The sequence below is a fragment of the Strix aluco genome, chromosome 6 (assembly GCF_031877795.1).
Source record: "Strix aluco isolate bStrAlu1 chromosome 6, bStrAlu1.hap1, whole genome shotgun sequence".
NCBI lineage: Eukaryota > Metazoa > Chordata > Aves > Strigiformes > Strigidae > Strix > Strix aluco.
In genome coordinates, this window is record NC_133936.1 from 8,861,868 (window position 1) to 8,878,493 (window position 16,626).

Below are 16,626 nucleotides of genomic sequence, written 5' to 3' on the forward strand. Positions count from 1 at the left end.
TCATTCTTAGCCTTTAAATTTAAGGTAAATGTGTACCTTAATTTTAAGCAGCAAAAATTCAAAATGCCCATGTATGTATTTTCTGTCAGCTGTTTTGATATCATATAAACTAAAGGCATGGCCATGTAATGTCACAGGAGATTTATCTACAGAGTTTATCACCAATTTTATATATGGCTGTTTTTCTTCCTACTCTATTAACATGGATACTTAAAGTGTGGTTCTAGTTTTATGATCTCTGATATCAAAGTAACTTAAAATCAAGATTAGGTTCACTTACTTAATTGGGAAATGCCCTTTACTGGATTTATTTTCTTATTATAGCTTTTGACTGGGGAATTAAATTTTGAAATAATCAATACGCTGATTTGAAACGGACTTTTTCCTGATTCTGTGAATGATTCTGTAAATACTTGTGGTGATGCTGTGTGAGCACTGTGTGTGATTTTTATTTTGCTTCCTACCAAAGTGATGCAGCTGGCGGTGGTGATGACTATAGTAAGTCATTTCAGAACACAGTTCATTACCCAGATACAACAGTGGAATCTTTCTGTTGTGAAAAATGGCAAGGAGCTTTATTCAAACATCAAATTGGTTTCAAAACATGCTATTTGTTGTGGAAACTGGGGAAATGCAAATTTGCCTAAGTATCTGGTTGACATTTGAACTGCTGAAAATCTTTCCCTTTTAATACTTCAGGTAGTTAATATTTTAAGTATTTCTTAATATACATTTAATATGTGTGGAAATGCCTGAACGTTAGCACATCTTAATCCTGATTCACCGATATCTTTTAAATTACTTCTTTTGTTTGCTAAAATTGAACTTCCATTGAAGTTGATGCTATTTGAGCTTTGGGAAGCTGGCCTCGTTGGTGAAGCAGATCTGGCTGATGTCTTTGGGGAAAATAATTTAAAATGCCCCAAGAGGGTTTAGTTTGGGTTTTCTTGAGGGTGTTTCCTTCCCTGAATCAGGTTTTAAACAGAAAGCTATTGTTTTTAGATTGTGCTTACTTGTAGAATGATGGCAATACACTTTTTCATAATAGGATTTTCAGTCACATCACAAATAATTGGAAGAGTTTTAAGTAACAGTTCTGGCCTGACTTTGTTGAGCTGTGCTAGCTGAAAGGTTAGACAATACCCACGTTTCATCTGACGTTTTTTCATTTAATATTCAGAGAGCAGGCTTTAAAGATGCTGTACTGAAGCAACTTCAGGTCACCAAATGTGAGGTTTTTTTATCCAAGCTCAGTAAAACATCTTGAGCAGCACAGGTGGATCATGTGCCTGTTGCTATTCAGTCTTCTCAGTTTCATTCTTAGGCAACCACTGAGGTTGTGATTTGACTATATGTGAATTTAAATGGCTTCATAAATACACACAGAAATACTGTCATTGCTCCACTAATGTCTGATGTGCTCTGGATTTCATTTTCAGTGTTATTAAGTATTAGACTAGTATATTATATGGTAAAACTGTCATTGATAACTTAGTTTCTCCATGTCTACTTGAACATGTTGCAGAGTGTTTTGCATATATTACCATACGCTACATCTATTATTTAAAGTGACAACTATAATTTCTATATTAAAATTAGACTGTGTGTATGCCAGCTGCTGTTTGGTTCAGTACAAATAATGCTCTTTGAGTAGCTCTCAGTCTGGGCTGGGGTCCCTGCAGATCTGTGTCCTTTTAAAAGCAAGTCTTTTCATCTCCTCTTTTAGGTCTGCTGAGCCAACAAATCTTGAGTTTGAGGTTCCAGTTAATCATCTAATTTGTCAAAACACAAAATCAGCCAGAGGCCATTGCCTTTGACTTTATCTAGTCTTCTTTTATAGACAGAGTGATAGAAGAAACAATTGTATCATTAACATTGAACTGATTTTATTGCTGTAAGGCTGCATGAATATGAATTCGTGTGTTGGGTTACAAAGGATACTTCAAAGTGATTTTCAACATGCTGGGTTTTTTCTTTCTGGCATAGTGAGACACAGTTTAGAGAACATTATTTTGTTTAAGGCATACTGAAGCATGTTGCCTAGCCTGGGGGAGGACTGAGGGAAGCCCAGCAGTTTATAACTTTTTCCAAGGAAATTTGTTATGGTATCACCTTAAATATATAAAAAAATAAAAATTCACTGTTACTAGTTTTCCTCTTATTTTTTTTTTCCCTTCACAAAACTGGAAGGTTTACTGAAGTTCACAGAGATTTATAAAAAAAGTCTGAACTACCTTTGCTCTCCAAATCTTTGTAATCAATAAACAGGTTTGTATTCCTGAATCTGAAAACTAAGTGGCAATTACTGCCTGTTGGTACGTCCAAAATATATTTTATGTAGACATTTGAGAAATGCTCTCAGGAAATAATTATTTCATTTATTTTATCTGTCATTCGCTAGAATTCCTGTTGGAAGGCACCTCCGGGGCGTGTATTGATGCTAATCACGTGTCATGAGTGACATGTTCCTGACAGTGGCTGTTTTTGCAGGTGGCCCAAGAACCAACTGTTGCACATCATTAAATGACCTGTTGCTCTTAAAGTACAAGTCATCCATTTTACATTTTTACAAAAAATGGATTACAGAAGGTGATCTAGGCAGAGTTTATCTCAAATGTCCTTTAACTATGAAACATGCTTATTACTTTCAGAATTACAAAAAATGGATGGATATCTGAAATTATTTTCATAATTGGTTTAATATTTTTTCAATAATACAGTATAAATTCAAATGATTGAATAGATGCACTAATGCTTTTAATAATAGAGATCATGGATATACACATGTAAAACCGAATAGTTGATTTCACAGCGATGTTGCAAATATAGCATGTATTTTAACATATATGCTCAGTATTGGTCAATTATTAAATTGTATGCTCCAACCATATTTTAATCATTTTAGTAGCCTTTTTTCCCCTGCATTGGTTGTTGCTGAAAGTGTATTTTTAAAGAAATAAATTGTCTCATCTGCATTCATTTAATTTTTAACTCCACACCCTTTGCTACATTTTCTTGTTGGGCATCCGCAGCCTCCTGTGTGTGGTTCTACACATTGTACCACAGAGAGGAAATTTAGAAGTACAAATATAGGAACTATGTGGTTTACATGTGGATATTTTCCCTTGTATAGAGAGCATCTATATTTATATGTATGATAGACTGGTTTTGGCATATGCTTTGATCCATTCTGATGATTTTCTGAGTACAAAGTACTCTGTGTTACTGCTCTGTAATCCTAGTGCCCAGTGCTCCGTCTAGAGGTGTGCAAGTAATACCCATGGAAGTCGGTACTGCTGTTCTTCTGCTGTACCCAAAGGTGTATATGGTGTCTCACTGTTCAGTTTATTTGACTTTCCATAAAATGATGAGAGAAGAAATTCTCTCATCTCTCAGGTGAGTTGATAGAGCAAAGCAAAGATGGGTTGCAGCAGAAAATGCTACTCTGGGGGCTTGATCCGAGTTTCAGCTACCTCTGGTCTTAGAATGGAGATAGTCCCCAGCAGAAACATGTCCACCTGACTGAGCAGTACTTCTGGGTCTTAATAGAATAGTATTCTTATTCTTGAGGGTACAAAATGAAATTACAAGAAACAACAAAAAAAGCAATTTAAGCAGTAACGAAAAGGACTCTTTCGGAACAACTTTGATTCTCTTCTGTATTTTCTCTTTGAGTGGAAGGTCATTGCAGATTTGCTAGCAATTTGTGCTGGAATACTTAAGTATTGGACAATTGCGTGAAGAAAAAATGTCGAGAGAGAGAAGTTCAGTGAGTGAAACAGAATAAAATTGCTTGATTTTTGTTCCTTGTCCACAAAAAAAAAGGATGATTTTTCCAAGGTATTTTAAAGTTCAATTAGAACAGGACATGAGTGACAACTGGAAGATTACAGAGCGTACAATAAATGTAGCTCTGAGAGAGAAAAGATATAGTAAGTGCAGCCTGTTAGGAAAAACAGAAGTCCTCATGCTGTGGGCTTTCTGGATGGATAAAAAACACATCACACTGTGTAACACCCCCCAAAAAAAGAGGTTACAAAGAATACCAGGAATGTGTTGTGATGATCTGGGAGCAAAGGAGTGGAAAACAGAGGTAAGAGGTCAACCAGTAATGAAGCAAAATCAAATATGTTCTTTGAATTATAAGAGTAAAACTGAAAAGCTTTGTAGAGAACAGGGAGAAAAATCTTTCTAAACATTCTCACAAACAAACGAGAGCTGGATGTATTACTCAGGCAGAGCAGAAGGAAAGCTGGTTATGAAGACAGCAGTGGGATCTAAGAGTTTGGTTGCGCTTAGTGTCCAAAACAATGTATTTGGGTTTTGTGCCTTACACCTCACTTTTCTTCAGTTGTGCACTTGCTCCTTTTTTTTCCTGAAGAAATCCACTTCTGCCTTTTTATTTCTATAAAAAGTCAAGAGGTGGCTTGGTGGTCTGTTTCTGGGATCTCTGGTTTACAGACCAAGTTGCCTATAGCCTTCATCACACTTTAAAATTCTTTGAGTTTCAAAAGGTGGTGATTTACTAACAGGTTGCAGAATCAGCACTTTGCATGGATGTTACCTACGGAATTTAAGACCAATTAGGATTAGGTCTAAGCAAAGACATTCCAATACTGGTAAGAGGTTTGTGTGGAAGGAATAGATGCTATGAGAAGTAATAGCAGTCTGCTGCCATTTCTTGCTGTTAGTTTATGTCTGAGTAATTTTGGTTATGAAAAATTGTTTCCATGATATTCAGCCTTATGTGAAACAAGGGTTCTGACTTCATTTTCATAGAGGACAACCATATAAATTTCAGCTAGCACCCTCTCAGACAGCCTCAGGGGATAAGACGGAAGGAGCGAGAATTCTTTCATGCTTTGATGCGTTGGTTGGGAAAGTTACACTCCTGTTAAGCGTGATGCATTTTATGTTAATAAACAAAGATCGTTAACTGAAGACTGAAGTGCTGCCAATCCTGAATTTTTCATGAGCAATAAATTCTCATTAAAAATCCTTTAGGGAAATACATATCCTTTCAAAAGAATTTCCACAGTACATCATCTCCATGTGACAAATCTCCAGAGAAAATATATATGTGAGCAACCAGTGACTGGGGGATTTGTTAGCTCAACTTCCAAGTCCTTTGCAAAAGGAAAGCCTTGTTTGCTTGTCTCTTCCTTTTGTTTTTCATTTTTCAAGGTCTTCTTAAGTCCAGGCTTAGTGAAAAAAAAAAAGTTCACTATTGCTAGAAATGGCTGAAGGAGTTCAGGATTCACAGCTAATTCTGTTAGGGTCACAATCCAGAGAATTCCTCATCTATCAGGAGATATCTTCTGGATTCCAAATATTTTTTTTTTTTTAAATAACAGAAATAATGCAATAAAAATAGTATTAAGTCTGTATGCTCTAAGGATCTAGTACTTCAAACCATACAGAATATCCCAATCAGAAACACAAGGACTGGGAGTCCATCTAGTCTAGAGAACATCTTGACCTGGCTTAGAAATGAACAGTAAAACACCATGTCAGAACTTACACCCTCACAAGCTGAAAGACACTGCTAGGAGCAATTAAACTGAGGAGAAACAGCTATACTTTCCCTTGTGGCAATGCAGTGCACAACCTACAACAGTAGCCTGGTTTTCAGTCTAGAATAGAGTAGGACTGCTGAATGACGTGCTGAAGAAAGGCAAGATGTGAAAAGTACCCTTACACATAGTGGTTTCTTTCTAGTTATTGCTCTATCTCTTCTTTCATGAATGTGCATTAAAAAAATAATCTGCCGATGGCTATGTAGAGAGAGCAGCTGTATTCATGTGTCTGCTGTTGCTTTCAATTTCACCAAGTCACAGAAATCAAAATCTAACTCTTTTGAAAGTGGCACCAGCTTTAGCAGCATCTTCCTTGTGTTGGCGACTGATGAATTGCCAGGCCCGTGTCAGCTCTGCTGGACAGCCAGATGTCACAGCTTCGGTACTTCCAGCAATCAGAGCAGCTGTGTTTGGGGAGGAGGACCAAAAAAAAGCATCTTGTGAGCATGTGAAATGAAGAGTGGCAGTTGTGTGTGTTGGAAATAAGAGGGGGTAAAAGGTGGTGCCTTAAACTGTTCTTTCTCCCATGGGCCAAACTGTCGTGTAGCAATGACCCTGTGCCTCTTTCATTATCCACTTCGAACCCAGCTGTGCACTATCAAGCAAAACGGGAAGGTTTTTAGCAATTGTCTTACTGTCTTATTGTCCCATTTAAAGAAGTAGAGCTCCTGGACCATATACTACTACGGGAGGATCAGGTGAATTAGTAGTGTACCAGAAGGGAAAGGTGGTAGTGTAAAATTTGCTTTCCACACTGACCTGTACTGGAGAAGGTCATAAGAATGATGCAGTGACTCTGGGAATGCTGTCAGAAACAAGATAAACACTGCTATTTTGCTTTAATTAGAGAAGTGAAAACTGTAGGCCTTGTACTGTGAGAGAATTTTGGTACCATTTTAGAGTGTTTTAGGACTTTCATTAAACAGATGCTTACATTTCATGTAAGATATTTTAAAGTAGCATTTTAAGAGCAAGCAGTCTTTCTTGTAGTAGAGGATGGGGATCTGTGTGCAACAGCTGCCTATATTATAATTTAAAGTTTCTTTTGCTGAATTAATATTCCAAACTGCCTTCTATTATTCCTTTTTTCCTTTTTTTCCTGTTTGAACACTGAAGTTTTCCACGATGATCAGTCTTGGAGAACATGGCATTTTGCCTGATCGTACAAATTCCCACTGTATGTTTCCTGGATTGCAACTTATTGGCAGAAATAATACAGCATTAAATACAAATATTACTGTCAATGTAACATTAAAATTAATAAATCAGTCACTTATGTCAAGAAATTCCAAACTACAACAGTGTGAATTTGTCAAATTGCTTTTGCTAGGTATTTTATGGTGTGGATTGCAGAACAGACCCAATAAGCTTTATGGTTAATGTACCACTTTTAATAAGAAGAAATTTTGTGGGACAGATCCTGTGCTCATTTATTTGTAGTAGTGCATTTTTGTAGTTTATGGGATATATTGAATCAAAAGGTTTAAACAGGGAGCAAATCTGTACAGAATTTGGCCCTGCTAAAACCTTAACTGTGCTTTTCGATAAATGAAAGGTTTATATAATGCATGGACTATTTAATTTATAATGTGAAAACCTGTACTTTAGATACATTTCAGAGTTCAATACTGTAGTGCTGTTTACTCAGCGTTTCTTGGCACTTGGTGTTTGGTGTTTTGTACTTGATGTTGAATTAAAGTTGATAGCCAGGTGTAATTCCCTTGCCTGCTGCAGTTTACTATTTTGTGTTTGGGCTGATTTTAAAAATAAATCTGTAAGTATCTCTCACTGGTGTCTGCACACTTTAAAAATTATTAGGAAAATCTTATTTTTTCCCCTCCATTTTTGTGTTTCATAAAAAAAATTCAGATTTTTTTTCCCACCCATTTTCTTATTCCGCCTGGAATCTTAGCCCAAAAGAAAGGCTTCAGAGGAATCTATCTGAAAACAAAAAAATTGCAACCTAATGCATTATCTCGTGAATAATGGTCATAAGTGAGATGTTCCAGGAGATTTGTAAAATGATTGCTTGGTATAATTCATAATTATCCTGGTGATTTGGCATTGTGTCATATAGACATTAATCTTTTATCCTACAACTGAATGTGTGCATCATGGGAAAGGAATCACCATTTTTGCCTTCTTTTTTCTTAGTCAAGAAACTGCATTGATTGTGATGGTTGGTTCCATGTCTTGTCAAGGAACTCAAAGGGAGGTTGGTGGCTCTATTTGTTGTCATTCTAATTATGTAGTAGTTACTAATGAATGTTATTTAAAGCTCTCAATTTAAAAAGCTTTTGCTCTTCACTTGCTACACTTTTCTACATTACCAAGGTTAAAAACCATCTCAAAGTTCAAGAGGAAAAAACCCCAACATTTTAAACTTTGGTTCTAGATCTCCCTAACTGTGTCTGGTACTGTTGACCCAAATATATACAGAATTTGAGAGACGGACTGTGTTGTGGAGTCAGCACTAATAGTAGAAGGAGACGCCCCAACATTAAAAAATAGATGTATTTGAAAAGTTGTCTGAAATACCAGTGAATCTGAAAGTGTGCAGTCTTGCACCCATAATTTCAGTGTTGAAACAATAAATGTCAATGAAGTAATAAAGATTGACAATGTGAGAGAGGATGCTTCTGTTGAAAATGCATCGCCGTCCGTCCCCATGCACATGCTTAGGACGTGAGAATTACCGTGCTCAAGTGCCCAGCCGACCTCGGCTGCCGTGCTGGTGCCGAGAGAGCAATTTGTCATGAAAACAATCCTGTGATAATCTGCCATGGACTCCTGATAACCTTTCTTTTTTTAATTTCTTTGCCATAGCTCTGCCCTCTTTCTTAGCCAAAGGCAACCTTTTTGCTTTTCTAATGAAGGCTCTGCCCCTACTATGTTCCTCTCTTTGCCTCCTCCTTTCTGACCAGAGTGTGTGACTCAGCCCCGTGTTCCCCTGTGATTTCTTCCATCGTATTTCTTTTGTATTTGGTGTCTTGTTTGAATGCTTCTGGAAAGTAACTAGATGGTCTTCTTTGAACTTCTGCTTCAGATTTCATATACATTAAAATCCACTGGAAATTAGTGAAGAGTCCCTAGGGATTGCTGATAGCTATTTTAGATTATAATTCTATGTTTTTTTCCCTTTACTGTTAGTGTCACCCAAAGAAAATACAGTTTAAATAAGTTACTGCCTGTTTTGCTTGTCTGGATTTGGCAGTATCATGTCTTGTAGAAGAGAAGTTTAATGTAAATTATGTTTTCTGTATGCTTATCTTTTATTACAAATAATTTAGCAATAAACAGGAGCCTGTGCTTTGCTGGTGGCTCATCCTATCTATTCTGCTTCTGCTTGACAGCATTAGTACTTCTGTTTTTGTATCTCCAGTCTTTGCAATTATTGTAAAAATAATTAAATAAAGCTCATAATTTGCTCAGCTTTAAATTTGCAATGAATATTTCTTTGCAAGCTGACTCTTTTATTGCCTGATCTAGTTAAACCGTTGCGACTCTAAAAGACCAGTTTCAAAATGCACACGATGCTGATATTTATAAAGCCCCAAATGCCTTTGTTGTACGTGATCTTCAGCAGGAAGGAGGGTTGCAGCATCGCTAACTGCTGCGATCGCAATAGGAGCTGAAAGAGGCGCATTAGTTTGCTGCAGCCGTTCCACCTTCGGCTGTTCCCTTGTCAGATCTCATAGACTCGACGGGGTCGTGTTGGGTCAGCGTTCGGATGGGAAACCGCCCTGGAAAACCAGGAGCTGAAGGAAGCTGGGCTTGTGTCTCTCCACACAGACTAGCGCCCTGCCCCTAGGTCAGTTGTTAGCACCATGCTATGTTTAATCCATGTTTTATGGATTTTAGTGGTGTTTTTTCCTGGTTCATTTGAAAAACAATGCTGTGGCTACAAGTGATGATATAGGGGGGGGAAAAGTTAAAGAGAAATAATTTTGGTAGGTGATGAATAAGGAGTGGTTCCAAGGCACAGTGGTTAGGGACACCTTGCAAATTCAGATTCTGAGTCTCTTGTCATTTTTCTGTTTGCTTTTTCCCTGTGTGAACAAAGTATTTATTCACCTTCTGAATCTCACAGCAATAGCATAGAGTGGGAAACTTGGTTTGAATTTCTCTACTCCAGAATAGCCTGCAGAAGGCACAGAAGGACTCAATGGCATATAGCTTGGCCACCCTGGTTGGTCACAGTCATCAAAAATAAAACAAATGTTAAAAGTGTATTCTCAAAGCTTGACTTTTCAGTGGGTCAAGTGGTGATTTTCTGGCTTTACAAATAGTGTTAGTTATAAAACGAAAGGAAAAGCTGGGATTCATTTTATGGTGCAGAACTGACCACTTCTAAATGAAATCGCTTCGGAGTGAAGGTTTCCAAGAAAGGATGAAACGTGAAGAAAACACTTTCTTGTTCATGAAAAAAAAGGTGAGTAGAGAAACAGATGAGTAACTTGGGAGCTGTCATACCTATTAAATTTTGTCCACATTCATTCCTTGTGTGGGAAAGTAATAATTAGGAGAAAGGAACTAGGAAAAATTTGAAATCTTCCCGTGTCAATGTTGAAGATGCAAGACTGGCGGGTTGTGGGGCTGCTGTGTGTGATCAAGACAGGAAAGGACAATGTCAGGGTTTGATAGAGCCCTTGTCTTCTGGGTGGATCATGGGGATTAAGGTTCACTGAAGCATTAACTTAAGTTTCAGACAATGTTAGTAAGACATTTTCCATTCTTTTGGAGTTTTGATAGTGTTCTTCATTAAAACTGTAAAAATATTTTTCTTCATTAAAGCTGTAAAATTATTATTTACCACTGAAAATATATCCTGATTCTGTATGGCTGAGATCTTGGCAAAGGGGTATAGTTCAGCACATTTTCAGGGAATCTTTATTTCATAATTTTATCCAGAAGCTATTTTAAGTAATTCCTTTCTGTGTTAGATAGAAAAGCAAAGCCCTGTGTCTAAGAGTGTCTGAATCTAAGGTTTCAGAATAAAAATGAAGAATTTCAAAATTTGGGAAGCTGAAGTTCCCTGCTAGAGTTTTTGTTTTGTTGTATTGATGTAAAATAGTAATATAAAGAAGGAGAACTAAGAGAAAGGGAGTCTTTCATGCATCCAGTGTAGCTTTTATTGTGTTGTTTGATCTAAGGATATCTGTTACCGTATCAGGAACAGTATCGGCATTTGTTCAAACTTATGTGATACGTGGGGGCTTGAGATTTCATCAACTTCATGGTGCTGTCATATGATACAGGGGTTTTTTGACTGGTAGTTGAATGAATCGAACTGATGGGAAGGGAGAGTGAAGGAGAAATTTTAGTTTAAGGAGAGTTCAGAATTTGCAGGATTATTTAGCACATTTATGTTTTTCTTGGACTAAATGGGCTTTCCTCAAACTGTTGTTTTTTAGAACAAGCTACTGCAATATCTACTAGCGATATTGAGACTTGAAATGTATCTTTCTTCCATCCACACAGTGACTACTTGTGTGCTTGGTTCCATCTGGAAAGGATATAATTGAATCCTTGTTTGGCTCCTTTAATTATCTCTCTGCAAAGTCCTTGGCTGGGAATTTTGCCACTTACAATGCAAATATTCGAACTTAAGAGCATAAACTGTGCTTTCAAAGAGCGTTTTTGTAGACCTTTTATCATTTGGTGGTTTTTCAAAAGTGAACATGAGAACTTCTCAATGAACATGTTTTAATTTTTTTAATCCTCAGAGAAGATTTGTTTTCTTGCAGGTTGGCTGTAGTTGCTAATTAACTTTGTTAATTAATCATGCTATAGGGATGAAACATGCTTGATTAAAAATAAAGAAAACCGTATAGCAACAAAGTAATGCTACTGATTTTTCCTATTTAAAAGCAAAGATTAAAAAAACAAGATTAACTTTGAAGCTGCATGTCAAATGTTCTTTGTATTTGAAACATCTGAAAGGCTAAAGCAGCTAAAAGCTTATTATTTTTGCAGCTCAGTCATAGTAAAATGCTTATCCAGTTGTAACACTGTGTTAAAAAATGGGTGCTGAAAATAGTCGCTGAAGGTGCTATCTTAATCAAAACTGCCTGAGATGGTGGGTAGTAACCAACAGGTTTATTTAGTTGTGCTTAGACATGAAGGTCCTTGTTCTCTCTTTTCATGTATCTTACATGAAAACTTCCAACACTGCAAATTGGTGTTAAATGCTGTTGGCTCATAACAGGATTTTGATGACATTTCTCACCCATTACTCCGGCATACGTCTGTACAGAGGTGGTGGGAAATAGCTCACTGCGGGCAATGGGCCAAGTGCATCACAGATGAAGCTCCCTGGAATGATCTCAGGGATGACTGTGGTCCAGAGGCACGCTGAGCCTCTGCTGTGCGTCCTGCCTGGATGAAGGTAACCATCTGTGGAGGTCTGGCTGTGAGTGCACGGCTCCTTCACCCAGGGAATGCAGTTGGGAGGGAGAAGATGCTCTGGGGCCTGTTTGAAGTGGAACACACTTTGCTTGCCTCAGAGTTGACTTGTATTTAGACACTGTTGGAACAGATGGCTCTTCTATATCCCCTGTTGCAGTTTTTTCTCATACATTATAATTGGGTTTCTTTTTTGTTTTCTGATATTCTAAAGTGGCAGGAATATTATAAACACAGTACAAGAATGCCAGCCTATGCTCTTCGTCGCTGGGAAAATCATTAAGGAAGCCCTTCCTGAGCCTTGCTTACCCAGAGAGGGAAGACCAGGCCTTGTTAGGAGGATGGAGTGGATCTTTGTGGATGGAGCTCAAATGGAATTTACTCTGGTAAAATTCCAGAATGCCAGAAATGTGGAACTGATTCCATGTTGGAGGTTACACACAGAGAGAAAAGTAGGAGTGTTCCTCATGTGGGAGGAATAGCTAAATAAATCCCTGCAGACCACTGACAGGAAGTATATGGAGGAGTGGTTTGTGGGGTTTTATGTTTGTTTATTTTTTCCCCCTGCATCTTTTCTCATAAAATATCTTTAGGCACTTGTTTTGCAATTAAAAAGTCAAAACCTCCTCAAAGGGTATACTTGCTTTTTCCACTAAAACATATTAGGGCACTGAAGCGCGTGCAAAAATGCAATGGGCTATTTCCAGCAGATGAACTAAATCTTAAAATAGGATTAACCAATTTTGTAATTCGCCTGTGATAGTATGAGCAAGGAAGAGGGAGGGCAGTACATGTCTTTTAGAAACTGTTTTAAGGATACTTGTGTTAAGGCTATCAGTGATGTACTAATGCCACTTCTCAATTGTCAGTAATTTTTCAGATGCGCAAAAGAGGATCTTGTTATCATGCTGGAGTAACACAAATGCAATTTCCACTGAGCTGTGGCTGAATTGTCTTTAGGTTTTGCCAATATTTAGTGGTTTCAATATCATATACTTTTACAAATCACAGTATTAGCAATGCCTTGTATTAATCTGATAACCATGCTTGTAGAGTGATACCAGCTGGCTGTGTGGGGAGTGTTATGGGGGTGCAGCAAGCACGTGGGGGCAGGTGACAGGGAGACTTAACTTAAATACCACATCTTCTGCTGAAATGGAGAAGGGGGACTGGTTTAGTGACCCAAGCATGTGTTGAGCTATGGCTGAGTGACCCAAGTGCTGTCATGCCTGCAGTAATTACACAGGTACACGCAGATATTCCTTCCTCGGCAGAAAGGGTTCCTGAGAAATGGTTTAAGGGCTACTTTATTGCAAGATCAGGAATAAAATATCATAGACCATTTAGTTCCATTTAGTTTTTCATGCTGGATGAGAGTGACCCAGTCAGTGACAGGAGCGGCTGCAGAGCCTGGGGAGATCACTGGCCACCAGGTCCTCCCTCACCCCTGGCTGGGCACCTTTGCAGGTTTTTGAGGGGATGGGAGTTTCCAGCCCCTGCTCTTCTCTGCGACGAGAGAGCTGAGAGATGCGTCTCTGCATTTTCAAGGCTTTGTATACTTCACTGCAGTGCACAGCAGGTTCCTGACCTCAGAATGTCTTAAGAAAACCAGGTGGCATGGCTGGTGGACTTGTGGCTGGAGCCTTTCGCAGGTGGCGTGAGGCCGGTCCTGCCAGCCCTCAAACAGCGCAGCTGCGCGCCCACTGCCATGTCCCAGCAGGCCCGAGCCATTGGCACTCCTACAGTTACATTATACTGAGCAGTCCCTGGGGCAGAGATTTTAAATATGCCAGGTAAGTGCCAGGATGCTGCACTGGGATGGTTCAGGTCTTTCCTTCTGATTACACCAAGCAGAATTTCTGGGCAAAACACAAGTAAATGGAAAATTCCAAACTTGATAATGAATATACTTTGATTTAAAAATCCTTCTGCTGGAAGTTTCCAAAGCTGATCATCTTTTGTAAATAATTTACTTATCTGCAAATTTTATGTTTCATTGTGTACTGATGAAGTCTTCATGTGCTGATAAATTTCTCTGATGTTTCTGAGGGTGCTTTTCTTTCAAAAATAGATATTATTCTTTAAAAATAGCCTACTTGAGAAAGTGTCTTTGTTTTTCTGTAATCCTTTTAAAATTATAGTAGGTTGCTTAAGTCCCACTTGTTCTGTAAAGTATTTTCTGCTTTGCTGAGCTTCCAGAGCAAATTCCTCTCTTCCCATACCCCTCCTACAGTGGTCAGTTCCTGCACCACCTTCCACTGTCTAGGTTTTGCAGTTCACATACTTGGTACATGATACATTTTCCCAGTCCATACACTCTGAAAATCTCTTTAGTTTTCTAGGTATACTAAACCCTTACTTTCATTCCTTTCTTAGAACTTTTCAGGTGAAAGTGTGTTGTGATTGCTAAATCCATAATTAAGCAAATTAATTGTTATTGAATTGAGCCAAACATTTGGGTAAGGGCCTTATATAAAAAAAGGCTGATTACAAAAAGTAATAATTCAGTAGTTGCAAAATGCAGCACAATATATTTAGGAATAGAATGGATTTTTTAAATTTCATTTTTATGCATACATTTATTGATGATCTAACAGCTTTCTAGCTTGTGTTAATATAGTGCAGGATAAAGCCGATGTGCAAGGCCGTAGGAAAATAAATAACACAATTTGATTTGCACAGTCTGTTTCCATATCACCAGCGTGATGAGATACTTTGTTGTTTGAATGAAGCAAATGATGTTTAGGTTCATTTGATTTATTGACAATTCTGTCAGAGTGCCACAAAGTGAAACAACAACGCAGCTGCTAAATATTGCAGAGAAGCGTGATGGGGAGAGCGGGATCTGCTGGAAGGGTTACCTGAGCAATGTGCAGGAATGCCACCCCAATGGGGAAGTGGTGCGTTCTCTCCTCCAGTGAAAAATGAACTGCTATTCACACACTTTTCTTTCCATAGGGAGAAGCTGTCTGTGGCTCGGCTGCAGCGAGAAGTTGCACAAAGTAAGAGTGAAGGAGCAATGGTAAGCTGCGGCAACTCGCTGCTTTGCAATTCTTGTCTTACTACTTCAGGCCTTAGGTGCGTTTTGTCGTGCTGAAGGTGGTCACTGGAGCATTAAGGCTGTCTTGGACATAATGATGGGTTGCCAACGATGTATTCATAAAAATCTGAGGAAACTCAAGGCTTCCTTGGAAAAGCTGTGGTAAAGAAAAGCTGTTTCCTTTTCCCGTCTGATGGTGCTTACTGGAATTGGAAGCACGGCAAGCACAGAAAGGCAATTTCAGATCAAAATGCAGTAGATTTACTTGCCTGTTAAATCTTAGCCAGCTGCAGAAAAATGGAAGAATACAAGCATGGCAGCTTAAAAAAACCCTCAATCTGATAATTTTATAAATCATGTAATGCTTCTTATATCTTCATTTTTCATGTAGCAATTTATGAGATTAGGCTTGTGAGCAGAAGTTGAAATGGCAGATTTTTGGTTAACCGCATATCTCAATTTATAGAGTGCCTTATCTCTTCAAAACAATTTTCTTTAGGAGCCAACATGTGCTGTGTGCTTAATTACTTAATATCTAAGGAACTCTTCCCATCTGTTAAGGAGTTTGTTTGTCCCTGTCTTCAGATAAAATGTCTTAGACTTCCATGGGATAAAGCACGTTCAAAAACCTTGAAACCCAAACCAGTCCCCTTGAACATACTCAGGAAACTGCCACTGATTTGAGTGAGTTGCATAGTTGACTGTGAAAGAATTTGGTCCAAAGTTTGTTTAACTTAGTGGGGAGAAGCTGTAGAGGGTCTCTGGGGAACACGTGCTGCGTTAGCTCTGTGATGCAGGGTCCTTGAAATTCCACCTCCCTCCAGTAAGTGCATTTTATGAGTCATGATTAGCAATTAATACAGTGAAATGAGATTTGGAGGGACCTAAGTGACAGGTAGGAGAAACCTGCCATGAATCTACAGCTCTCACCGTGGCTGCATGTGGGGGCTGTGCTGGGACAGGGGCTTCTGGACTCTGAATGCTTTGTGGAGAAGGGAAGGAGATGAGTAGGGTTTGCTCAGGCAGGTATTGCCGAGCGCCGGCTGTGTGCCCAGCTTGGCCGCGCGAGCCGCTGCCCTCTCCCATCCCAACACCACCCCTGACACACCTGCTGGGTTGGCAACCAGCAGACTTTGAGACAGGGTTTAAGCAGTTGGGGAGACTGGCCGCTGAGTAATGTTTTGTGTGTATTGGGGCAGAAGTCCTGGAGGAATTGAGAAGCAAACTTTTATCAGGTTAAGCCTCAATCCAAGAGTGTGTGACTGAGATAAAACTCCTGCTGCCTCCAGGAGGAATTTTGCCTAAGGAAGTATGGCAAAGATCAGGCACTGGATTTGCAATTGCATTTTAGTCTTCAGTGTAAACAAATTTCAAAATCTGGGAAGAGCTGTTTACTCTATTTGAAATGTTTCCTTTAATTTTTTGAAACTAGCTTTCCCTTGGAGGCATAGAAATAATACAATATATTGAGCGTAAAATATACTTAGTGGGATAATCCAGGACTTTATAAAATGAGCAATATTGATTAACCTTCTAGAGCTGGTAAGGCTTTTGGTGTATGCACCCACTTTATGGTCTCATCCATGAGGGTCAGATGCTTCTTTT

General features: G+C 38.6%; 1 protein-coding gene across 5 annotated transcripts in view; it reads left to right on the forward strand.

The window, feature by feature from the left end:
* NCKAP5 (NCK associated protein 5) overlaps nucleotides 1-16,626 on the forward strand; it is a 431,510-nt gene that overhangs the window by 188,856 nt on the left and 226,028 nt on the right. For all 5 annotated transcript variants that reach the window (XM_074828613.1, XM_074828612.1, XM_074828616.1 and 2 more), the window contains one exon: nucleotides 14,944-15,003. In XM_074828613.1, coding sequence (XP_074684714.1) covers nucleotides 14,944-15,003 — 60 coding nt within the window. The remainder of the gene's footprint in view (nucleotides 1-14,943; nucleotides 15,004-16,626) is intronic.